Raw genomic sequence first — 25983 nt, 5'->3', positions numbered from 1 at the left:
GTACGGTTGCAGCTGGCGCACCAGCTGAAGCTGAGCAAAGGCCCCCCTAGCCACAGCCGCCACCTGGGAATCCAGGAGCAGCTGCGAGTCCAGGAGGACCCCCAAGCTGCAAACCTGCCCCTTCAGAGGGAGTGCAACCCCATTCAGAGCAAGCCAATAATCCAGCACCTGCATCGAGGATTTCCGAACCAGGAGAGCCTCTGTCTTATCCGGATTTAATTTCAGCTTGTTAGCCCCCATCCAGATCCTCACTGCTTCCAGACAGCGCTCCAGGCCCTCAACCGCCACCCTGGAGTCTGGAGGAAAGGAGAGATAGAGCTGGGTGTCATCAGCATATTGATGACACCTCACTCTAAACCCCCGGATGACCTCTCCCAGCGGTTTCATGTAGATATTAAATAGCATGGGGGACAGAATTGAACCCTGTGGCACCCCGCACCTCAAGGGCCAGGGTGTCGAGCAGGCATCCCCCAGCACCACCATCTGGGACCAACCCTCCAAGTAGGAGCGGAACCACTGCAAAACAGTGCCTCCAACTCCCAACTCGGCCAATCGGCCCAGAAGGATACCATGGTCGATGGTATCGAAAGCCGCCGAGAGGTCCAGCAGGATCAACAGGGACGCACTCCCCCTGTCCAGTCCCCGGCGTAGGTCATCCACCAAGGCGACCAAGGCAGTTTCCGTCCCAAAGCCCGGTCTGAAACCATATTGAAAAGGATCCAGATAATCCGCTTCATCCAAGACCCTCTGGAGTTGGGCCGCCACCACCCGCTCAATTACCTTGCCCAGAAACGGGATGTTGGAGACTGGCCGGTAGTTATCTAACACAGTGGAATCCAGGGAGGGCTTCTTCAGGAGGGGGCGAACCACTGCCCACTTCAAGGCGAGCGGCAACGTCCCCTCCATCAAAGAAGAGTTGACCACCCTCCCCGTCCACTCAGCCAGTCCCCCCCGGGCCGCTCTAATCAGCCAAGCTGGGCAAGGGTCAAACAGGCAGGCAGACGGCCTCACACTCCAAAGGAGTCCGTCCACATCCTCAGGCTGCACAAGCTGAAAAGAATCCCACAATACTGGACAGGCAGTTGCCAGAGGGACATCATCAGACATTGTCAATGTGGCATCCAAGTTGCGACGAATATGATCGATTTAAATATGAGTAACTGAAATAATCACAAATGTTTTCCGGTTTTTCCCTGCCTCCTCCCCACTCCCATGGTTCCCCACCAGTCAATATCTAGAATGTAAGACACTTGAGGCAGGAACTTGTCCTTCCACTCCATATATGCTGAAGGACTGATAACAACAGCAACAGAGATCATAAAAGTTGGCAGACTTGGTAAACATTGTAAAACCATGTGAAGTACATAGAGGCAGAAGAGGGAATAGAAATTCATACTGAATTAAGAGATGCTTCCAGAAGTCACCTCATCCCAATTTCTCCTTAGGTTCTGGAGTTCCAACAGTGTTTCCAAAAATAGAACTGGCACTTTACGAGTTCTCCATTGTTCTATTTTCCTTTATTTCTGAATTTTGCACAGAGCAGTTTTTGGCACCTTGGAGTTCCTTAAGTTCTCTCCAACCCCCATGTTAATATTGAGCAATCTGTCATTCTACAAGAAATGTCACAGACCTCAGAAACATGCAACCAAAAAGACATTCCCATCCATCATTCTTCTCTTTCAGCTCTACCGTCATTCTATGAAGATTTAGGGGAGGATCTGATTGCAACTCAATTGGTCCCAGGGGCCGAGGAAGTCCCTTCTGGGGAGGAGACGACTGTGGAAATGGAGTTTACCACTGACTCTGAAAATCAGACTGAGTGGGGAATGGAAGTCTTTCCAACTAACATATCATTGTTATCTGGTAAGTTAGTGTGATGGCCCCCACTCACATTCCCTCCTCCCAGGGGAGTAGGTCAACATCGTATGGGTTCGAGTAGGATATCATGAAGGGAGTAAATGACTTAACAGAGACCCCTGGCTGCCTTTGATGACCTTTATTCAGGACTTTCTCCTGCACAATGGGCTCCTAGATAGACAGACAGACAGACAGACAGACAGACAGACAGACAGACAGACAGATAGATAGATAGATAGATAGATAGATAGATAGATAGATAGATAGATAGATAGATAGATAGATAAAGAACTCTTTCCACATTTCATTGCATTTCGTCACATCATGGAGTAGCAGAATTAGCCGAAATCTGGAGGTGAGGAGGGGAAAGGCTGTTGTTGTGCCTAAACAATGTTGGTAGCTCAGAAGTGCCTCTATAATGAAATTCCTGTTTTAAGAGTTGCCTTTTCCATTATTGTCACTCCTAGAAGTGACATCTGGATGCAGTCCATGATGCTTTTCTCTGAATGTCACATGAGAAACTATCGTGATATCCTTGATCAATGTTTGTTTAACTTGGGGTTTCTCTCTTTCTGTTCTACACTACTTCTTTTAGTGAGTCCATCAGATGTTCCTCCTATTGATATCATACCAGAAGCTCCAATCAATGAGACATCTATTCCTGGGTGGACATCTGAAGTTCCAGACAAAAGCGGAATGGAAGTGACTGATGGAGAGCCCTCTGCGTTTGGAGAAAGTGCATTTCCTTCCGGGGTCCCAGATCTAAGTGGATTTCCTTCTGGGACCCCAGATCTAAGTGGATTTCCTTCTGGGACCCCCGATCTAAGTGGGCTTCCTTCTGGAGAGAGTGGACTGCCATCAGGAGACATAAGTGACTTGTTTTCTGGCGTTATTGAAGTCAGCATCCTACCCTCTGGAGATGAAGAATTGTCAGGGATTGGTTCAGGAATCCAAGTCCCTGGACTTCAGGAGGGCAAAGGGATTCCAGAAATTAGTGGGTTGCCTTCTGGATTTAGTGGAGATGGTTCTAGTCTTGACCTTTTTGGTAGCTTACCATCTGGAGAGTATGATTACAGCGGTCTCCCGTCAGGATTTCCTACCGTGTCTCTTGTAAATGCCACTTTGGTGGAAGTTGTCACTACATCAACAGAAAGGGAAATGGAAGGCAAGGGAACAATTGAAGTCAGTGGAGATGGAGACTTATCCGGTTTGCCCTCTGCTGGGGGGGATGTTAGTGGGACAATCAGTGGGTTGCCTTCAGGAGCTGACATCAGTGGGTTTTATTCTGGACTTGATATTGGTGGGGAACTGTCTGGAATACCAGATATCAGCGGATTACCATCTGGACTCGATGCAAGTGGTCAACTGTCTGGTCTACCAGATTCCAGTGGGCTACCTTCAGGAATTGACTTCAGTGGAGCACCTTTTGGGGTACCTGATATAAGTGGCTTTGTGGACTTCAGTGGCCGGACCTCTGGTACTGATGGAAGTGGTGACATGTCAGGGGTTACCTTCATTGATGCCAACTTGTTTGAAATGACCACTCCTGCAGCTAAAGTGGAAGAAGGGAAGGGGGTTGTGGAAATAAGTGGGTTGCCTTCAGGAGATGAAGATGTATCCAGCACAGTGTCTGGAATTTTCGATGTGAGTGGTCAGCCTTCTGGTCAAGTAGACTTCAGTGGGTGGTCTTCAGGAGTTCATGAAGTAGTCAGTGGATTTCCAAGTGGAATAACAGAAATTAGTGGAGACACTTCTGGGGTAGGTCTCCCCAGTGGATCGCCCTCTGGACTTTATGACTATAGTGGACTCCCCTCTGGGTTTCCCACCATCTCTCTTGTGGATACAACTTTGGTGGAAGTTGTAACACAGCCATCTGTTGCACAGGAACATGGAGAAGGAACATCCGCTATGTTTGAAGTAAGTGGGTTTCCTTCTGGGGAAACATCTGGAGAACCATATGATGTGATCACGGTTAGTGGACTACCATCAGGGACAGCTGACATCCATGGAGCATCATCAGGCCTTCCATATTTTAGTGGAGAAATTGCTGGTGTCACTGACTTAAGTGGTGAGTCCTCAACTGTGGCTGTTACCAGTGGTGACACCTCCGGGATTCCAGATGTCACCTTAGTAACTTCAGACTTAGTGAAAGTTGTGACGCAACCATCTGTTTCACAGGAACTGGCTGGGGGAACAGAGGCAATGCAGCCACATTTTCCTGAATCCAGCGCGGAAGCCTCCACAGATGGCAGAGAGATTTCTGCGTATCCCGAGAGTACCATAAAATCCCCTGAATATCATGATATTAGTGGTGAAACATCCACATTTCATGAAGGTGGTGTAGAAACTTCAACTATTCATGAAGTTAGTGGTGACATTTCAGCATTGCCTGAAAGTTACACAGAGACATCCGCCCTTTATGAATCTGGTAGTGAAACATCTGCATTGCCTGAAAGCCATACAGGGACATCCGCCCTTTATGAAACAGGTAGCAAAACATCTGCATTGCCTGAAAGCCATACAGGGACATCCGCCCTTTATGAATCCGGTAGTGAAACATCTGCATTGCCCGAAAGTCACACAGAGACATCCGCCCTTTATGAATCCGGTAGTGAAACATCTGCATTGCCTGAAAGCCATACAGGGACATCCGCCCTTTATGAAACAGGTAGTGAAACATCTGCATTGCCCGAAAGTCACACAGAGACATCCGCCCTTTATGAATCCGGTAGTGAAACATCTGCATTGCCTGAAAGCCATACAGGGACATCCGCCCTTTATGAAACAGGTAGCGAAACATCTGCATTGCCTGAAAGTCACACAGAGACATCCGCCCTTTATGAATCCGGTAGTGAAACATCTGCATTGCCTGAAAGCCATACAGGGACATCCGCCCTTTATGAAACGGGTAGTGAAACATCTTCGTTGCCCGAAAGCCACCCAGAAACATCTGGGGTCCCTTCTGTCAGTGGCTTCCCCTCCGAAGCATTTGAAGAAAGACCTCAGATTCATGGTGATAGTTCAGGGCCCCCCTCTGACCCTGTTTCAGACATTCCAGAGAAAACCTTGTTGCCAGATAATCTACCCAGCACCAGTATCCCTGATGCTGAACTCATTGAACACTCCAAGCAACTAGAAGAGGCTCAGGCTGAAACAGAAGCCTATACGATTGCGCTTCCAAAGTCTGACCCAGAAGGTGCTGCTGTTCCAGAGGTCCCACCAACACCTCCTACTACCACTGGTGTCCTGCCTGAAGTTTCACCAGAGAGGACAGATGAGAAGACAGAACTTACTGCACAAGGTATAATTCAAAACTTCAAATAAGCAGTCTTGATTATCTGAGGGCCCAATCCTACCCAACTTTCCAGCTCTGATGCAGCCACAACGCAGCCCCAAGGTAGGAGAACAAACCTTGAGGAGGCCTCCATGGCTGCCTCCCTGTGGCAGGATGCAGTGTGTGCCCCCTTGGAACTGCTGCATCAGTGCTGGAAAGTTGAGTAGAATTTGACCCTCAGTTTCCCAAATTCTTGCACTCACTGTGCCTCTCCTTTACCGCTCTCCTGGCATGCTGTTCTTCTTCAGTGGGATCTCATACACATAGCACCCCTATCCACCTAAATGACTGGCTGTACATTGGTCATGCATTTAGTTCATATCAACATACATTTCTTTCTTAACATGAGCCTGGCCGCTGGTGCATGTATCTCAGTACTATCCACATTGCCACATACATAGCTTGTCAGCCAAACACCAAATTGCTTAATTAAGGTGCCACAAGGTCCACATATCTTTTCACATGAAGACCTTGTGTCACCTTTGAAGGATGGATTTGGCCCAGGGGCCTCAAGGTGCTGAATCCCAGTTTAGGGTATGATTAACGCCAGCAGACAAATCTCATAGGAGGTGTGGGATGAATGCAATCTCTAATTTTTTCCGAACAAAATCCCAGAGGATTCTCAAGCACTCAAACTATTGGGGGGAGGGGGTTATCAGGGGTTTATCAGGGCAAAAGTGACTACTTGAAACATTCTCATCAGGGGAAGGAGGGGATGTCTCTTGACCATCATCAGACCCTGCAGGGTCCACAAGACATGCAGCCAGCCTTGGCTTAGTAGGATTAGGGAATTCTGCCTGTGCAGGAATAGGAAATGTGTTCAGTCAGTCTGAAAAAGCCATTCAGCTTTATGCTGGACAGTCAGCAGAATCATCCTTTCATGATTGCAGTTACACCCAAGACATGTGAAGAGAAGCCGTGTGGAGCCGGAACCTGTCAAGAACAAGACGGGAGCGTCACCTGCTTGTGCCCATCTGGGTATACAGGAGATCACTGTGACATTGGTAAGCCCTGGCTTCTTCTTAATATGAATCCGGAGCAGTGGTGTCACCAGGGTTTGCCTCACCCCGTGCGAGAGCTCATTACGTCACCCCCATGACGAACCTCCTCCCATACCAGACCATACAGAATGAATTACAATCGCATACGCACAGCCTAAATGCAGTGGTATCACTAGGGTTGGTGTAACTTTATTTATTCCTTAATTGAAATATATAACACTACAGGTCACCCAAAAAATCAGTAACCAACAAAAAACCAGTGGCCAATTTGATGACACTCATGCAACGGAATCAGAGTTCTAGTATTAGCTCTGACGAGTGGAAAGAAGAGCTGGCTCATACTAATACCTTATTGGTTCCCTGCTGTGTCATTATAATGCATCATTGGCTCTTGGAACAATCAGTCTTGTTGGTCAGTTCTGAGTTTAAAAAATCCACTTTTTGTTTCATGAAACAGTTGTGTTTTCTTTTTCTGGTTATTTGGCTATAACTTTTGATAGACTACAGATAATTCAATGAGACTCATTTCATTGTATTCTGCATTAAATTACCCATTGAATGCTATACAACATGGTGGTATTATTCAAAAATACCAAGATTTTCACAATTTTGACCAGTAGTGGTGTCACCCCCCTGAGGGTGTCACCCAGTGTGGTCTGCACCCCCCTAGTGATGCCACTGACCTGGAGATTAACAGATTCTCCAAAAGCAAGTGTTATTACAAAACCTCTCTGTTCACTGGGCAGAACATAGAAGAAGAGAAGGAAAGCAGTGGGAGAACTGTATGGCTATCCATAATGCGCTGCCATCATAATTTTTTGAGTCTGTGCAAGCAGACCAATAGATCTACAATGTTAATCTGCTCAGGATTCTTTCTTATTTTCTCAGGTGCTCCCAAGGAACAAGCCTACCATATCTCTACCATGCATGGAGCATTGTGGGTAGAGCCAGTAGCTTTTTATACATGCACCCAAAACTCTAGGTTTTCAACTATTCAAGTCTTATCATTCAGAGTTCCCCATGAATAACCAGTGGCATAGCTAGAAGGGGTGTGTATGCTTCTGTGTTGCTCCCCCTGCCTGGAATGGCTGTAAAGAGGAGAGGGAGGGGCCCTTTGCATGCTGTGGTGGGGCTCCCTGCAAAACTTAGTGCTTTGCACCCCCTCTAGCTATACCACTGAGGACAACACTTTTGTACTGCTGTGTTTTCACATTTGATATATTGCTAGAGGCTCATTTTGATTTCATTGCAACTTTTGTAACAGTCAAAAAACAATGAGAAATAAGATGCTTGAAATCAGGAATGTTAGAAACACATATCACCTTTGGGAAATCTTCAGAACATTCTTTCTGGGATTCATTCTTGTTTCATTAAGTCGTTACTTCAGACTGGCAGAGAGAGACAAAGAGAGGTGGGTTGCAATCCTATCCATGCTTACCTGGGATTAAGCCTCATTTAACTATAATGGGACTTGCTTCTGAGTAGACATGCATAGGCTTGGGCTCTGAGCGTAAATAGAGAGCAAAGAGAGGAGTGCTGTAGTCTTGTGTTCTTAAGGAATCTGTGTCTTAAGGTTTGATGGACCTGAAAAGAAGGGTCAACATCTTAATGTTTCATTCACTAACAACCTATTTGTGCATGCCTCAGTGCAATTTTTTTGGATTGTTCCATTCATTCTAATGGGGAGGATTTCATGTTTGTGTGTTCCTTCACACAAATGCCCACATGTAAGTGCAAATGTAAACACAAAAATAAACCTCCACAAGTTAGTGGAGTAACACCCATCTCTGCTGTGTTAACAACTGAAGTGAGGAAGGGCGCAGGTACAGCATTTAAAGAGGGGTTCGCTTGCCTTCCTGTAAAATACAATTGTTTTCTGCTAGTTAAATTCCTATGCTCTCAATTTACTTTGCAGCTGAGAGTAGACACATAAGGGGTTGTTTTCTTAAGTGAATAAATTTTTTGAGTAGTTGCATGATAACTGATGATTAATGCTGAACAAAGATGAAATAGGTCATTGCACAAAACAATAGTAGGCTATATAAGGAAATTATAATTATCCTAAATCAGGAATATTTTAGCTGTTTTTGATCGGGGAAGCTCATTGGCCTTTCTAGACCAGTACTGGCTTTCTCCAGAGACTCTCCAGGGTTTCAGGCAGGGTTGTTGCTCAGCCCTACCTGGGCAGGGTGACCAGATACAATAGAGAACAGGGTGCCTATACCTTTAATCATTGTATAGCAGAGGGAATTTGGGCAGGTGCAGCTCAACATGGAAGGGTTTAAAAACCTGTCCAAATTCCCTCTTTTCTACAATGGTTAAAGGTGTAGGCACTCCGTCCTCCGTTGCATCTGGTCACGCTGCACCTGTGGATACCAGGGACTGACACTGTCTGCCATCGAGCTACAGCCTTTACCCTAAAAATATACTTCATCAACTGCGGTGTGCAATATTGCAAAAAGTGCACTGTGTTGTGTTTTAGCATTCATAGATGTGCCCTAGAGATGAAAGGCATTCTCTCCCTGAGATTTGCTGGCTAGACAGAGCTTTTGAAGAAGGAGCTGAACCCTGAAAAATGATGCCTCCAGCAACTCATAAAATGTTAGCAAGGGATCCCCAAAACCAGTGGCATAGCTAGAGGTGTGCAAAGCACTAAGTTTTGCAGGGAGCCTCACTGCAGCGTTGTCTCTGTTCTGCTTGTGCAGCCTGGATTGGCTCCAAAAGGGCGGGAAAGGGCCACTTGCACATCACAGTGAGGCTCCCTGCAAAACTTAGTGCTTTGCACCCCCACTAGCTACGCCACTGCCCCAAACTGGGATAAATTAGAAACTGTGAAAGATCTACCAAAGAATAGGCACTCTTGTGGTAAAAAGGCAGAGTTGGAGCATACCATTGTTTTTTCTTTTGATACAGAAGATAAAACGTCTCTGAGGCCCAGGGATTCCTTCTAATGTAGACATTTGTTGACATGTTAGCGTTTATGAAAGGGTTTGTATCTTTGAAGAAAAGAACAAATTCCAAGGGACTTTTCCTTATGGAGCATTTACAGATGATGCTTATTGTCAAAGAGATCCTTATCTTACTTCCGGGCTGAAGAACCCCAAGGGCATCTCTTTGCCAATTAACAGAAACCTATGTAACAAAGTCATTTTCAAGCATGTCATATGGTTGATTCATAAAAAACTGAATGAACTGGTGCTAAAGAGCAGACTGTACGAGCCAGCCCTGGCTCGTAGTTTTTCAGCTTATAAGCTGAATGCTTCTCTGCTACACTAATGATATTATTTTCGGAACAGTCCTATGCATGTCTATACAGGAGTAAGCCCCAGTAAGTGTAATGGGACTCACTTCTAGGTAAGTATGTAGCAACCTGTGCCAGCAAAACACTCTGAGAATGCCCTGGTTCATTTTCAAGATGGAGCAATTCTAAGCTTTTTTTTTATCCTCTTCCCCAAATTGGAGTAAACATACCTACTGAACACAAAAGCCCCAAAAACATTCACAAAGAAAGAAGCTAGAATAATCAGAAAGCAGTCTGCTGGATTCATTAGGCTTTCCCTGCAAAAAGTCCGAAATCAGCATAGTTACCCATTTGCCTGTTACATGCGCCCTCCCTTGAATTTGAAAACCAGTTTCTGTGTGCATATTGTTGGCAACCTTCAGTCTCGAAAGACTCTGGCATCGCACTCTGAATGGTGGTTCTGGAACAGTGTCTAGTGTGGCTGAAAAGGCCAATTCAGGAGTGACAATCCCTTCCACACTGGGAGCAAGTGCAGTCTGTCCCTGGTCTGTCTCCCTGGCTATGGGCCTTCCTTCTTTGCCTCTTTGCCTCAGACTGTTGGCCAAGTGTCTCTTCAAATTGGGAAAGGCCATGCTGCACAGCCTGCCTCCAAGCGGGCCGCTCAGAGGCCAGGGTTTCCCACTTGTTGAGGTCCACTCCTAAGGCCTTCAGATCCCTCTTGCAGATGTCCTTGTATCGCAGCTGTGGTCTACCTGTAGGGCACTTTCCTTGCACGAGTTCTCCATAGAGGAGATCCTTTGGGATCCGGCCATCATCCATTCTCACAACACGACGGAGCCAACGCAGGCGTCTCTGTTTCATATATCAGACCCAAACTCACAAAAACTTTAAGCAGCCCCAAAGAATGCTAGATCAGTATCTAGGTGAACACTTCCTATGGCTTTCTCCTCCTTCCCATGTTCTCTGTACCGCTTCACCCTCTGTTGGACCATCACTTTCTTAGCTTCTTCAGGTTCCCAGTTCCGCCTTCCTAACCCCCACATTCTACTAGCCCTTCAACCTTAGGCTCTTCCTCCTCTCCCATCTTCTTGTGATGTTAGGAAAGCTCAGCTAATGACTGCAAAAAGCTTCAAGTAATTGGTGCTAACATTATGATACGAGATTGATTGGTTGGTGCATTATGATGCTTGCTGCTTACATTTTTTTTGTCAGCTGTTGAGCAATATTTTCATTTTTTCACCTGAACATGAATTGATGGCCAATCCTATTTAGCATAAGCTCTTCCTTATAGGATCCTTGCAGGATTTTTTCCTTGAAGCTTGTAAGGAGTCATTTAATTCTTGAGATTCAACCACATAGTGACACAAATGGGGTTTGATGCTTTTCCTGATTCTCTTGGCTATTTGGCTATGTGAAAGACAAGATAATCCATCAGTCTTGATCTTGAAAAAGACTCTGGTAGATTGCATGAGAGCAGGTGCATGGTGTGAAAGGAGAACACATGGTCCTTTCCAGAAGATCAAAAAAGTTGTAAGCCAATTAATGATTATGATTTCAGAGCAAAGTCATTTCTCTTTCTAGGGCACCTTTGTTGATTTTGCAGTTTCAATGAAAGTACTAATTTCTTAATGGTACTGCAAGGATAATTGCTTTCGAATCAACATTTCTACGAGGTCTTTTCTCGTAGGTTTCTCGTAGGTCTTTTCTTTCCATTTGGAGGTTGAGCAAAAAAATCCTTGAAAGATAATGGCAATTTCTCTGATCTAGAAGCCAGTGATATCTATAGCCTTGAATATTTCTTTTCCGCTTACAACAGTTCAATAGTTACAATAGTTCCCTCCCTCACTCTTTGAAAGGTCACTCTTGAGTTTCTTAAGAACACCCATCTGTTAGCAAAGCCACAGCGTCTGCAGAGCAACTACATAATTCATACAGCAGTCTCAAGGCTTACTCTGCTCTAAGATGACACCTGCCATCTTAATTCATGCATATACTTTTCAGATTGTTAAGCAGTGTCCCATAGAAGGACACTAAACCTTAAATACGATCACTATACATTCGAAAGCACAGTCAGATCCTGACCTATCCCAAGATTTTTTTTTTTATTTTTTTTTTGCACCTCCAATGCACACAGCCTGCCAGTCATGGGGCAGGATTCATTTACAACCTGTGCAGATGCCTTGAGAGAATATAAAGTGGAGTTCTGCAGTGTCTCTGCTGAGTAAGTAAATTTATGGTGGCCAGTGTGAGGAAGAAATGGGTTTGCCCATCCTCCAGAGTGGGTTGTCAATCTGTCCCGTGTTTAGAGCCACCACTTCTTTCATGCAACTCTCTTGTTTCTAAATTGGCAACTAGGGAACTTTTGGGTTATCTCCAGGAGCCATATTTGACCCTGTAACCTCCAGTTGCTTATCCTTGCACCATGTGGCCAATTGGGCTGCCTCATTCTGCACTAATAGCAACTTCCAAACTACTTTCAAGGGTAGCCCCTTGTAGGGTGTATTACAGTAGTCTAAACAAGATGTCACTAGGGCATGGGCCATTGTCACCAGATCTGACTGATTCAGATATTATTATTATTATTATTATTATTATTATTATTATTATTATTATTATTATTATTATTATTATACCGCTTTTCAACTAAAAGTTCACAAAGCGGTTTACAGAGAAAAATCAAATAACTAAATGGCTCCCTGTCCAAGGAATACCTTGGCCCCATCTGGTGTACCAGCTGAAGTTGGGCAAAAGTTTCTGGCCACTGATGCCATCTGGGCATCCTGGGACAGCTGTGAATCCAGGCAGTCTCTCAGGCTGTGTACTTACTCTTGCAGAGGGAATGTTACCCCACCCAGAGCAAGTTGTTGGTCTAGAATTTGCATAGCTGCCTTCCAGATCAGGAGAACCTCTGTCTGGTCCAGATATAATTTCAGTTTATTAGCCTGCATCCAGGCCCCAACTGCTTCCAGACAGTGCCCTAGAATTTCAACAGCCCCCTTGGAAATTGATGGAAAAGAGAGCCAGAGCTGGGTATTATCTCCATATTGGTAACACCCAACTCCAAATCCCCAGATGACCTCTCCCAGCAGCTTCATAGATGTTAAACAACATGAGGGACAGGATAGATATATTTCTCTGAAGGTTTTCTCCAAAGAGCTCAGAATGTTGTATATATTTATTTTGTTCCCAGACAGCCGGCCATCTTCCAGAGTCAGAACTTTCATAGTTTCAGCTATAGAGCTGCATGAGCTCTTACAACCATGCTCACAAGTAGTTGTCTACAACAGTGGGGAAAAAAACCCAAATCAAGATGGCCAGATCATAGACTGACTGTACACCAATAATTTAAGAGAACATTTATTTCCCAGGAGACATTGAACAGGCCTGGGAAAAAGTCCTCCATCCTTTCATTGCTAAGTAACATGAAACATGATACGGTGTCATCGATGTCATAAGATGTCAAACAAGGAATCAGTCCCATTCTAGGCAAGTTCAGAATTGTTCCTTTGTTCACTTGGTACCCGTTACAGTCTGGTCTAGTGGGCCATAAGTACTGGTTGTGTTCCTTGTGTATCCTCAGTTGCTAAGCAACTGCTTTACAAACTACAAAATCCTCCTATCTACCTGATATTGATTGTTAGATAGCAGAAGAGTGGGCATCTTGAGAGTAAGTTACATATACATGGAGAGTACCTTGCACAAATTTAATGGCAATTGGGTGCCTTTTTGGAGTGCTTTTTGATTGCAGTGATACTGCCCTAGAGAGTGTCACTATGACCTGTACTCCATCTGATTTGTTACCCAGCTGGGGGACACACACACACTTACTCTCCTCTTCTTATCTCCTGGTAACATTCTTCTATCTTATCTTTTCTACTTATCTGTCTGCAAACGAAAGTCAAGATTTTCAGTAATGGTGGCTCAAGGCTGCAACAAGGGCATAATTTCATCATTATTTTTATTTTTACATGTTTATACCACACTTCTTCCAAGGAGCTCAGGGTGGTGAACATAGTTCCTCTCCTCCTTTTGTCCTTGCAACAACCTTGTGAGGTGGGTGAGGTTGAGAGAGAAAGAGAAAGAAAGAAAGAAAGAAAGAGAGAGAGAGAGAGAGAGAGAGAGAGAGAGAGAGAGAGAGAGAGAGACCCGTCCAAAGTCACCCAGGAAGCCTTGTGGCTGAGCCGGGTTGGAACCTGAATCTTCCAGGTCGAAGTCCAACTCCTGAACCATGATAATATCCTGGCTTATCAGAGATCTCCCCAGTGTTTTTTACTACCCAAACATCTTTGCTTTGCCAAACTTTAGGCTGTTTGTTCTCATTTTAGTTATAAGTATTCTTTATTTTTGTTATTATTTACTGTTATATCTAATTTTAAAATCTTATTAAATTACTGGCAAAGGAGAAAACATCAGAGTGCTGGCTGGCTACCAAGGTCAGCCTAAGCCTGTGTCCCCTTTCCCTCCGTCCCTCGCATCATCTCTTATCACGTACTGAGCAGCATGATGAGATCACATTAAATTATCAAGAGTTCACCTGGATATTTTATTTTCATCATTTTCATTTTTAATGTATTTTGCTCATTTATGTCCTCCCCTTTACAGCTACAGCCCTGCCCCAGTCAGCCCAATAACAACAATAATTCTTTATTTTGTTCACAAATGTAATAAGACTGTAGATAAGAAGAAAAGAAAAGAAATGAGAATATAATATGAATATATCTGTAATCATTACTTGTAATATATGTATAATAAATTATATCCTATTTATATCTAAAATTGACCATATCCAACAGCTCCAACAGAAAATTGCCCCTTGTTATAATCCTGTTTCCATATCAAATAAGTGGTGACCATTGAGTCAATACGTTCTTGTTGTCAGTCTTTTCTTTTACTCTGGACTGTTTGAAATAAGTTAAAATAGTGTGCATGTCACCATTAAACTCCAAATCCTTCATTCACAGACCTCTGTAAGTGGTCTTGTGTCCAACACTTGGCTGTTAGGATCTTTCCTCTAATCAACACATTCGCTGCAATTTGTGTTCCTGGGTAGCAAGGCCATAAATCTCCCAGTAGAGTAGACATAGGGATTTTCAGCTCCGCAATCTAAAGGTGCTTGATCACATCCATGTTGGTGAAGCTGTCTTTGTGTACTCTTCCCAAATGCAGGCAAGTGGCTCTCACATTGTAAGACTCTTAGAGTCTAATCCTATCCAACGTTCCAGCACTGATACAGCCATGCCAGTGGGGCATGTGCAGCATCCTGCGGGGGGGGGGCAGTCACGGTGGCCTCCTCAAGGTAAGGGGATATTTGTTCCCTTACCTTGAGCATGCATTATGGCTGCATCAGCACAGGAAAACTGGATAGGATTGGGCCCTGACATTGCTAAGATAGGCGCCCCTGAAACTTAGGCACCTCAGAGGGTTGCCTCTATGGTAGGGCAATCCTTGGCTGTCCACCAAAGGGCAAGTCCATCCTTCCTATTCCTTATTCCCTTCCTCTTGTGCAGCAGCAGTAGTTCTAAAACGAAAGCTGATGCCAGCTCCCAAACCTCTCCTGCGATCTGCTTGAAAGCCTGTGTTCGTTCTTCCTCCAGATAAAAAATGGGAACCCACACACCTGTTGATGGACTTCCTACCCACCCCAGGTCCTAATGGCCACCGTTGATTTCTTGCAGACATTGATGAGTGCCACTCCAGCCCCTGTCTGAATGGAGCTACCTGTGTCGATGGCATCCGCAATCTCACATGCTTATGCCTTCCCAGCTACGGAGGGGACCTCTGTGACGTTGGTACGCCCGGCCTGCCTGGCTTCAGCTAATTTTACTAACAACTTCATGCTTTCTCCCTTCCCCTTAAGGAGGATGGAATGGAAGGGTTGCTTCCATTCTAACCCATCCTCATTTCTGCACAGTTAACTCTTAATCAAGATAAGATGCATTTGCCTTGGGAAAGAGCAGAGCCCGAAGTGTTCCACCTGCATTTCCCTTTCATTCCGTGTCTCTCTATGGAGTGTCCTTCTACACGTAGCTCCAAGGCTGCTAGATGTTCTCTTGCCTGTTCTTAGAAACCCAATGAAACATTCCTTTGGGCTTCTCACTCTTTTATTTATCCTGATATTCTTTCTCTTGGTCACATTCTTAGAAGCCCATGAGCCTATCATACTTGAGCATCATCATTCCAGAATGCAGGGAGGAGTTAAGCAAATGGAGAGGTGAGACCATGCAGAGAGTGCCAGCGAGGTTCTCAGGGGCACCCAATGAATTTTATGGGACGAGATGAATGAGCTGCAAAGCTAGTCCAGGACAAAGAGCAAAATGAGAGAAAGTTAGTCCCTTAGTGCACGATTTTCTCCAATAGAAATGAAAGGCTGCCATTCACTTCTATGGCAGAAAAATATGGTACACTACAGGGCAATGCTGATTCAGGTCAAAACATGCCCTCTGCTTCTGTTAGCAAGTCCTCTAAGCTACACTGACAAGGACCCCATAGGGTCTCTGCAGTTCCCCAAGGGAGTATACATCTCCCTCTCCCCGAACATGGAGGTTCTATTCAACTAACAGCCACAGTAGATCAACCACCCAGAAATTCATCTCATCCTTTCTAATGCAGTTTAAGCTCTTAGGCCAACACCATGTCTTGTGCCAGTGACTTCAATTGCGTGATGAAATCCTTCTTTTGTCTCTCCTGAACCTATTGTTAACCAACTTCACAAGCAGCCCCAAGATATTTGATCTGCAAGTTCTGATATTACAAGCTACAGAGAAGAATCTCTCCCTAACCACGCATTCATACATGTCCATCAAAGTGATCCTTAAATAACTTTTCTCTCTTTGATTTGTAGAGTGATTCAACACCACACAAAGTAGTATATTTAAACACATAACATAACTAGACATTACTTGTGGACAATGACGTGGATGTACTTAAATATAAAAGAAATGTAAAACAATGTTTTATTGTATATGTGAATTAGAAAATGCATATAAACTTGCCTTTCCATGGAAATGCTCCTGGTGACAGGCAGCCCAGTCTGATCCTGCACTGGAACAGGCAGGCTGACTGCCATGCACTATACCCAGTGCAAGGTAGGAAGTGGCTCCCACACAGCTCAGAGTAATGGGGCTACTTGCTGGCACAGATCCGGGCAGCCTGGCATTGTACCAGACTGTTCAGGAGGTGGATTAGGATAGGGCCTAGGTCACCCCCCTCCTGGGCTCGGTCCATCCACCAGCCTGCACTCTGTCCACCCTCCACCGCCCCAAAATGCCCCTGTTCTGCCCTCCCGCTACCCTCCTCAACCTCCTGTGTCTCCCTAGGCCGGCCCTAACTCACCTGTCTCTGGCTTGGTTCTGGCGCAGAGAGGCCAGCGCAGGTTCTCGCACCAGCTTCGCCGACTCTGGAATCATTGCGGATGGGCTTACAATGCATTTCCGACACTCGGGCTGGTGTAAGAGACTTACGCCAGCCTATCAACTGGTTAGAACTGCGCTCTTAATTAAACAGCAATTATATATAACTTTTTTAATTATAAAAATTGTTCCTCAGCTTACTTGTGTAACATGTGACAGAACATCACAAAAATATGTGCTATGATACACACTTGCCAATACATCCAACACATACAGTTTGCTTTAATTTATATAGAATCATTACCCACTTGTATGTAATTATACAGGACCAGACAGATGACCTCAGGGATTTCTCTCTCTGCCAGCTGTTTACTGTAGAGAGCTCCCTTTCCAAAGGTGGAAATGTCTGGACTCAGGCTGCCATTTTGGAGGTTTTAAGTGGCTCCTATTATTCGTGCAAGGCCAGTCTAAGACCTCCCAGCACATGAGGTCACATGATAAATGCTGGCTCCCCTTACCCAGGGGTGTATCAACCACTATTGCTGCTCCTCCTCTAGTTTCCTGAACTCAGGAAGGTGGAGGATATAGAAGAGGAAGAGTGGAATAAAGACTGTATGTCCAATGCTCTGATGTTCTAGGCCACCACTCTGCTCTCCTCCACTCTTTCTCTTCTGCTCCACTCCTCTCTATGTTTTCAAATCCAGGAAGCAGGACAAGGAGTGGTGGAGATGAGCAGGTGGACAGAGGCAGCCCCTATCAATCCTCTGAAGCAACCACTTCAGTCAACCTCATGAGCAAGCCAGACCTGGTGTTATTAGCACATCACATCAACTTAACCAGGTTTTGCAATGCACTTGGTGCAAATTTAGATGACCCTCTGTGGCAAGAAAGTGAAAAACAAAACACAAATCAGCAAAACTGCCTTGTACATTAGAGGAAGGAACTCTGAGGTGTTGAACTCTCCAATAAATTGTTCTGTAGGGCTTGAGATGTGACGGGCTTAAACCTGGCCCTGTGTGCTACAGATTTTATATCTCCTCATTCATTTCCAGATCTAGCAGCCTGTGAGGTGGGCTGGACCAAGTTCCAAGGCAACTGTTACAAGCATTTTGAAGAGAAGCAGACATGGGTGGATGCCGAGAACCTCTGCCGAGAAAATCACTCTCACCTAAGCAGCATCATCACCCCTGAAGAGCAAGAGTTTGTAAACAGTGAGTGTGGCAGCTGGGAGGGTCTCCTTAGGCTAGAGCAGATGACAAGCTACACCTGCTGCAATTCTCTCTTCTATACACTTGTTAAAGGTCCAGCATCCCTAAAGTTGAAAGTTTGAGCACCCCTGGGCTAGAGGGACTGAAGAAAGCCTGAACTTCATCATAGTTCACACCAGGATTTTCATCAAATATACTGCCCTCACAGGAACTCATCTTAAATTTCACTTTAAGTGAAAAGCAAAACCCACTTGTTGGTAGTTGTAACACAATTCTGTTAAAGGGTGAAGGTCAAGAGCCTTAAGTGTGTCTTTACTTCTATTACACCATCCCCATAACTTCCCTGAAAACAAATGCTGTGGAGCATAACACAAATGCATACAAATCACATCCACCACACTTCGCTTGTCATGTCTGTGCATACAAAACATGTGTATATTCAATGTGTATGTGTCTATTCAATGTGAATGTGTATATTCAATGCATGGAGGAATTTCCCTAATGAAGACAGGGCCCAAGACCTCTTGGTGCTCAAGCCCACTTGTGTAACAGCTGATGCCTTTACCACTTCTCCTCCTCCCACTTCCTGAATTCAAAAAGGGAGAGTGATATAGAGTAGAAAGAGGAAGTGTGAAGGAGAAGAGAGCCACAGGCTAGAGTGTCAGATCATCTTAGACACTCTAGTCCACCACTCAGCTCTTCAGCACCCTCTTCTGCTCTATTATCCTCTTCCTTTTCAAATTCAGGGAGCAGAAGGGTTGGCTAAGGCAGATGTGTGGATGATAATGAATACCTCCTGCCAAGCATCTTCCTGAAGCAACCACTCAGCTTCATGGTGGGACCAGCCCTGCCTCCTCATTTTAATCTCTCTCACTTTCCTTTCCAGACAATGCACAGGACTACCAATGGATTGGGCTGAGCGACAGGGTTGTTGAAGATGACTTTCGCTGGTCTGATGGACATTCCCTTGTGAGTTATGTTCTGCAGGGGAGGGGAGCCATTCGTTATTTGATTTTTCTCTGTAAACCGCTTTGTGAACTTTTTGTTGAAAAGCGGTATATAAATACTGTTAATAATTGATAATAATAATGTGGTTTGTAGAGACTGTTTAGAGTGGACATGAGAATTCAAGAGGAGAAGAGGAGCTTCTTCAGAAGGAGCTATAACTCTGGATATTGTTTTTTCTTGCAAATGGTCCATGGCTACTGCCAGAGGACAAACATCAGAGTCAAGCTACAAAATCACCTAGTATAGCTCCTCCTGCACTGTATAACTTCAGGCTAGAGGTGGAGGACTATGTTTCCCCATGCAAAAAAAAAAAAAAAATGTTCCTGCACACTGAAACACATACGGGGCTGAGGTGCTCAAGCTTAATCTTCAACCTGATATACTAGTTGCCCCAACAAACAAAAATACACACAACTCTTTCCTCAATGAATCTTGAATATATCCAACTGTGGATCTTTAAAACTTGTTGTGGGTCTCGCCTCTCTAGTCCACTCCCCAAAATTCTTAAATTTCATCCCTGTAAACCCCCTGACTGCCTGTAGTCAGTCACAATAATAGTGTGCACTGAAGCACTTAAAAGATTAGAGGTCAAATTAAATGAAACAACAGAAGGTCCATGATCAAAGCTCCTATGTTTATTTTTTAAGTTGAAAATAATGGGGGGGGGGGAATTGGATCAGGGACATGGAGCTGGGGGAGGGGGACTAATCCTTTTATCCTTTTAGAGTTGTTTTCCTCTTGTCCCCTAAAGCTGCTATTTGGGACTTGTCTGTTTTCCCTTGCAAGCCAAATAGCAGACTGAGGGGGTTCGTTTTGTTCAGGAATCTGGAGTGTGAGGAGAGGGTTAACTCCCTCCCTCCAGTGCTACAGCCTCAAATCAATGTGGGGGCTGTACAGTCCACTGTCTTGACTTATTAAAATAAACTGAAGGAATCTGATCTCTTCTCATTTGGCCCTAAGGAAAAGTCTCTTTCCTTCTGCATCTTTCATTATGATTTCGTCTCTCCCCCTTTCAGCAATATGAGAACTGGAGGCCCAACCAGCCCGATAACTTCTTTGCCAAAGGAGAAGATTGCGTTGTCATGATCTGGCACGAGAAGGGCGAGTGGAACGATGTCCCCTGCAACTATCACCTGCCCTTCACGTGCAAGAAAGGAACAGGTGAGTCTTTAAAAAGAAGCATATGACATTGACCAAACTAGAGGGGGGTGTGGGTGGCCATTATTTTTCTCTCCCACAAGTCTCCAAGAAATAATGCCTTGTGATCCTGCAGACCAGCTCATTGAGAAGTTCAGGCTGACCAATGAGCAGCTTAGCATTGAAGGTAACTCCAAGGATTTCCTTGTCCCCACCAGTTGCCTGTGGAGACCCACCCGTGGTCGAGAACGCCAGGCACTTTGGCAAAAAGAAGGACCGCTATGAGATCAACTCCATGGTGCGGTACCAGTGCAATCAGGGCTACGTTCAGCGCCATGTACCCATCATTCGGTGTCAACCCAGCGGACACTGGGAAGAACCTCGGATAGCTTGTATAGATCGTACGTAACATGCGCTTACTCTCTCTCTCTTTGCCAAGGACTGTCCCTTTTTTGGTCCCCATCCCTGGGCAATCATCTCTACTTTTGCTCTTTGAGTGATGCCTTGTTCACATTTTGCTACTATGAGTTGCTCAAGTTCTTACTCTTTAAGTTTGCCTCCCTCCCCAGTGGAAGGTCTCCCCAGGCTCCCATCTTTGAGTGACGAGTGCTGATCCTGGCAGTTTCTCAGGGGACCTGTGAAATTGGTCAGTGCACTGGCATCCACCATTTTTTCCTCCCTCAGGATGGCACCGTGTCATGACTACTGCTCCAAATGGACCACATTACCAGGTGGTGAAAATAAGGGAGGGGGTTTGTCATTCTTAAAGAGGACTTCCAACTGGTTAAAAGCAGTGGCAGGTGTCCTTTTCTCTATCTTTTTAAGAACTATTTTAAGTTGTGCCTGTGTGGGTGGTGGCGGAGGCAATGCTAAAAGCACCGGTGATCTTTCCAACAGCCAGTTCTGTTCAGCTGCCATTTCTTCCCAGAAGTCCTCTTGGAATGTCATGTCATTCTTTGAGAATTCGGGGCGGGGGGGGGCAACGACCAGGAATGGTGACCAGATGAAGCCAGTTGCAGAGGCATTGCACTAACTACAGCCCAATCCTATCCACACTTCCCTGGGAGTAAGCCCTGTAGATTATAATGGGACTTACTTCTGAGTAGACATGCATAGGATTGGGCTGTGAGTTTCCTACCGGACCGGAGCAGAAACGTCTTGGCACAGCCCAATCTCATTGCCCTCGGTGTTTTTCGGAGGGGAGATGGGACAGGGCCTGCTCCAAAGTGCAACAAGAAATGCCCCACTGATTCATTGGGTCCCAAAGCGCCAGAGGTGAGAGAAGGCCCATTGTGCAGCGGTGAGCTGGCTGGCGCCACGGCGCACTCAGCACGGACAACCAGGGAAACAGCAAGCTACAGCTTCTTGGAGTATTTTTCCAGAGAGAGAGAGGAAGGGAGAGAGAAAGTTGGTCCAGCCAGCCCCAGACAAGCAGGACCTCTGTATCCTTCATGCCCAGTAACAAGGTGCCTTTTCATCTCGCTCCCCTCCCACAGCCTCCACCTACAAACGCAGACTGCATAAGAGAAGCCCATGGACTCAGTTACGGACCAATGGAGTAGCGGCACAGAGAACCACCCATTAGAGAGCAGAGGACGCGAGATAAGAGAGGAAGCGGGCGAGCGAGAGAGAGAAATTTTATGGAACCGTTATATTAACAGAATCAATTTCTTCTTGTTGCTTTTTTGTTGTTGTTATATAAGGAAAAAACATTATATTAAAAGAAAAATCCACCTTGTGTATATGTAAAAAAGAGAGGAAAAAAGAACCCTTTTCAAAGAAGCAGAGTAAACACAAATCTAATTCCAGCATTTTTTAACTAACAGACTGGATCCAAGTATCATTGTGCCTTTTGGGGGAAAGAAATGAGGAGGGGGTCATAGAAGGGGTGAGGGTTAAGTTAAATAAAGAAGTTTATTATTTGGGATGGGAAGGGCCTGATTTTATCCCCAGGCAATGCAATTATTTAAACTGCAGGGTGGACGAGACTTATTTTTTTAAACCATTTTTTTTCTTCCACTGCTGCAGTACATTTGTGGGGGCTGGAGGGGCCCCTGGAATGTCATGGGGTATATAAAAGTGGAAGGGAATGTTGAAATGGGCCAGGGCATTTGGGCAGGTAGGGGAATGGAAGGGTGGGTTTCTATCTCTCCCGCGAGGGTTAAAATAATTAAAACAGTCATTGCTCGTTTGGATCTGTTAATTCCTTTAAATAAATGCAAAAATGTCAAATAACATGAGGTTGAAACTAACCAGAGAACAACAGACCAGACTGAAACCAGCCAGGAAAGCAAGCTGAACTAACTTGAGGTTTGAGGGGCTCCTGGCTAGATGTTCTCTGGTGGGCCCCTTCCTACCTCTGTGAGTCCCTCTCCTCTTATCTTGGCAGCAGGCGCCCTGATGGGCACGAGTTTCGATTCCTCATCACACCTGCCACCAAAGGGAGAATTCTCACCCGGCCAGTGGCTGCTGGTTGCTGTCAAAGCCTAGTGCTCCCCACTGGGCCAGGGTGTGCATCAATGAATGGACGTCAGCAGCTGACAGTGGTGAAACAAAAAACGGAGCCATTCAGCCTCTTGTTTTCCGCTTTGCCCCTCTCTTTGCTGGTTTCCAGCTACTCAGAGCTGGATCTAGAATAACATCTCCCTCTCCCTGCTGTTTCTGCCTTTAAGGTATATGAAGGAAACAGGAGAGAAAATGGCTAGAGGCAGGGACAATAGTTGGGGCCATGGCCAACACAGGCAGTTGGTAGCCCAGCTTCACTGCCTTGTTGAATCAAACAAATGCCAACACAGTCTTCACCAAGTGGTAACAGAACTACAGTGTGAATTTAGGGACAAAGCTGTAGGTCCTTTGGAGAACACCTGCTGTGCATGCAGGAAGTCCCAGGTAGGATCCCAGGCAGCAGCTCCAGGTAAGACTGGGATCTGAAATCCCAGATTTAAAAGGGGATTGGACAAGTTTCTGGAGGAAAAATCCATTACGGGTTACAAGCCATGATGTGTATGTGCAACCTCCTGATTTTGGAAATGGGTTATGTCAGATGCAAGGGAGGGCACCAGGATGAGGTCTCTTGTTATCTGGTGTGCTCCCTGGGGCATTTGGTGGGCCGCTGTGAGATACAGGAAGCTGGACTAGATGGGCCTATGGCCTGATCCAGTGGGGCTGTTCTTATGTTCTTAGACTACAATTCCCAGGAAGCCTTGCAGGTCTCTTGTTATCTGGTGTGCTCCCTGGGGCATTTGGTGGGCCGCTATGAGATACAGGAAGCTGGACTAGATGGGCCTATGGCCTGATCCAGCAGGGCTGTTCTTATGTTTCTTATGAAATCCAGGAGGGATACAGCCAAACAGGGTAGCCAGCACTTTTCAACCACTGTGCCATGGCACATTGGTGTGCCGCGAATGGTCTGCAGGTGTGCCACAGGAGTTTGGGGGAGGATCACTTATTGGTAGGTCCATTGGGAGACGTGAGCCTACTGCCGGCTCCGCAATGTGCCTTGTCAATTGTCAAAAAACTGATGGTGTGCCCTGAAAATTCTAGCACTTTCACAGTGTGCCGTGAAATGAAAAAAGTTGACAATCACTGGTGTAGACTGCACAGACTGAGCTAAATAGCCCAGCTGACAAAATATTGTGTTGAGCCATCCTGCCACCAAGGAGCCCAAGGCAGGATGCATGGAACTATCCTATTTTAATTCTCACAACAGTCCTGTGAGATACGCTCGATTTCCTTCTGAACTGGTGGCCAATTGGTTTAACTGGAAAAAAATTCAAGGCAGCCGATCAGAGCAGTGTTGGAATTACATAGGAAAAGGAAAGAGAGGCCCTGCCCCCTGACTCCCCTCCAGTTTGGGTTAAATCATGCCCTCCCCCATCGCTTCCTAAAAATAATTGCTAGGGGGATTGGCTGAAAATCTGGGGAGGGTGCCTGTGATTTGAACACTGCGTTAGATGTCTGAGGCTTGCCTGTTCAGCCATTTTCTCCCCTGCCACTTCCCTGTGTCACAAAGTTGCAAGTAAGGGGGGTCTGTAACCTCATGGGTTTCCCCTACTGGCTGTTTTCCAACCCCCAGAACACACGATGAGGCAGCTCCCATCCCGAGACGACACTCTCTCAAGGGGACTGTGCAGAGCACCCAGGACCCCAGCACCTATTTATATTTTTTAAAACAGAATGATAATTATTATTAAAAAAAAAAAAAAAAAAAGCCAGAGAGAAAATTAGTCATATTTGCAGTAATTTAAATGGACTTGCTGACGTCTCTGGGATGCTGGCAGGAGCCTGGCTTTGTGTGTGTTCTGACTCAGGTGGGGAAGGGAACCTGCCTGTGGGTTGGGGGTGTGGAATGAGGCTAGGAAGAGCTGATTTCTCTGTGGAAAGCCAAAAAGAAAGAGAAAGAAACCCAACCCAGAAATGATTGTTTTAATTTTATTTTCTTTCTTTTTTGTTTGTTTGTAACTTTGGTGCATTAAATGCAATCCTGAAAACGATATAACAGCCATGCCTCCTGCTGTCAGTGCTGTTGTGAACCCTGTAAAATAAAACTTGTTGTATTTTATCCTGGCTGGTTGCATGCTGCATGTGTAGTGTGTGTGCCTCTGTGTGAGTGCATGCAAGAGGGGGAGCTCCACAGGTGGGGCCTTGTGGAGCACGTGCTGAGGGTCTCTGCCACACAATGGCCTACACCAGGGGTGCCCAAACCCCGGCCCGGGGGCCACTTGCGGCCCTCAAGGCCTCTCTATGTGGCCCTCAGAGAGCCCCTAGCCTCCAAGGAGCCTCTGGCCCTCCAGAGATTTGTTGGAGCCCACACTGGCCCGATGCAACTGCTCTCAGCGTAAGGGCAACTGTTTGGCCTCTCGAGTGAGCTGTGGGATGAGGGCTCCCTCCACTGCTTGTTGTTTCACATCTGTGATGCAGCTGCAACAGCAAAGGAAAGGGCAGCCTTGCTTTGTGCAAGGCCTTTTATAGGCCTTGAACCACTGCAAGACCTTCATTCATTCATATAAGGTCATCTTTAATATATTCATTTATGTAAATTTATTCAAATTTGAAATGTAAATTAATTCGGCCCCCGGCACGGTGTCAGAGAGATGATGTGGCCCTCCTGCCAAAAACTTTGGACACCCCTGGCCTACACCCAAGACCAGCTAACATAAGACAGCAAGATTCTGCTGCTGTCACTGGTGCCCACTGCCTCCCAGTAGGCAAGCCAGGGGCCCAAAGGAGTTTACCAAGTGGTGAGTTAGAACAGACAAATGAAAATATTTCTTTACCCAGTGTGTAATTAGTTTGTGGAACTCCTTGCCACAGGATGTGGTGGTAGTGCCTGGCCTAGGAGATTAGACAGATGCAGGAAAAGTCCAGCACAGGCTATAAGCCATGATGGGCATACGCAAGCCCCTGTTCTAGAAGTAGGCTATCTGAATGCCAGATGCAGATATAGGTATCTTGTCTTGTGTGCTCCCTGCGGCATCTGGTGGGCCACCGTGAGATACAGGAAGGTGGACTAGATTGACCTGATCCAGCAGGGGTCATCTTATGTTCTTATAGGTGGTCCTCCATTGTACCACCACCCATTATGATAGCAGCGGCCTCTCACCCTTCCACCATCAGTGTAAATATTCCAGAACTCGATGGATCAATGGACTGACCTCCTATAAAGAAGCTCCAGAAGTTCCACAAAAAACAGCTGCCTCTGGTGAAGTCTTGTGGTGGTGTCATGAGATATAGATCTGAGCTGTCTAGGTAGGGATGCACAGGAGGACTTCCCAATGGTTTATGACTTGCTTAATCAGCGGGGGGGGGGGGGGAACACCATTTGAATTTCCATTTTCCTGTGATACTT

The 25983-nt window shown here is 45.7% G+C and overlaps 1 protein-coding gene across 1 annotated transcript in view; it reads left to right on the top strand.

Annotated features, from left to right (window-relative positions):
• The window catches only part of ACAN (aggrecan), a 38691-nt gene extending 16971 nt beyond the window's left edge, over positions 1 to 21720 (top strand). Inside the window, exons 10-20 of the mRNA XM_066635171.1 lie at positions 1684 to 1863; positions 2453 to 2593; positions 2648 to 4295; positions 4776 to 5158; positions 6082 to 6195; positions 15109 to 15222; positions 17835 to 17993; positions 18877 to 18959; positions 20015 to 20159; positions 20354 to 20536; positions 21632 to 21720. Of these exons, the coding sequence (XP_066491268.1) occupies positions 1684 to 1863; positions 2453 to 2593; positions 2648 to 4295; positions 4776 to 5158; positions 6082 to 6195; positions 15109 to 15222; positions 17835 to 17993; positions 18877 to 18959; positions 20015 to 20159; positions 20354 to 20536; positions 21632 to 21720 (3239 nt within the window). The remainder of the gene's footprint in view (positions 1 to 1683; positions 1864 to 2452; positions 2594 to 2647; positions 4296 to 4775; positions 5159 to 6081; positions 6196 to 15108; positions 15223 to 17834; positions 17994 to 18876; positions 18960 to 20014; positions 20160 to 20353; positions 20537 to 21631) is intronic.
• Positions 21721 to 25983: the final 4263 nt, after the last annotated feature.

The sequence above is a fragment of the Tiliqua scincoides genome, chromosome 8, assembly GCF_035046505.1.
Source record: "Tiliqua scincoides isolate rTilSci1 chromosome 8, rTilSci1.hap2, whole genome shotgun sequence".
In the NCBI taxonomy this organism is placed as follows: domain Eukaryota; kingdom Metazoa; phylum Chordata; class Lepidosauria; order Squamata; family Scincidae; genus Tiliqua; species Tiliqua scincoides.
This window is presented reverse-complemented; position numbering and strand designations above follow the sequence as displayed.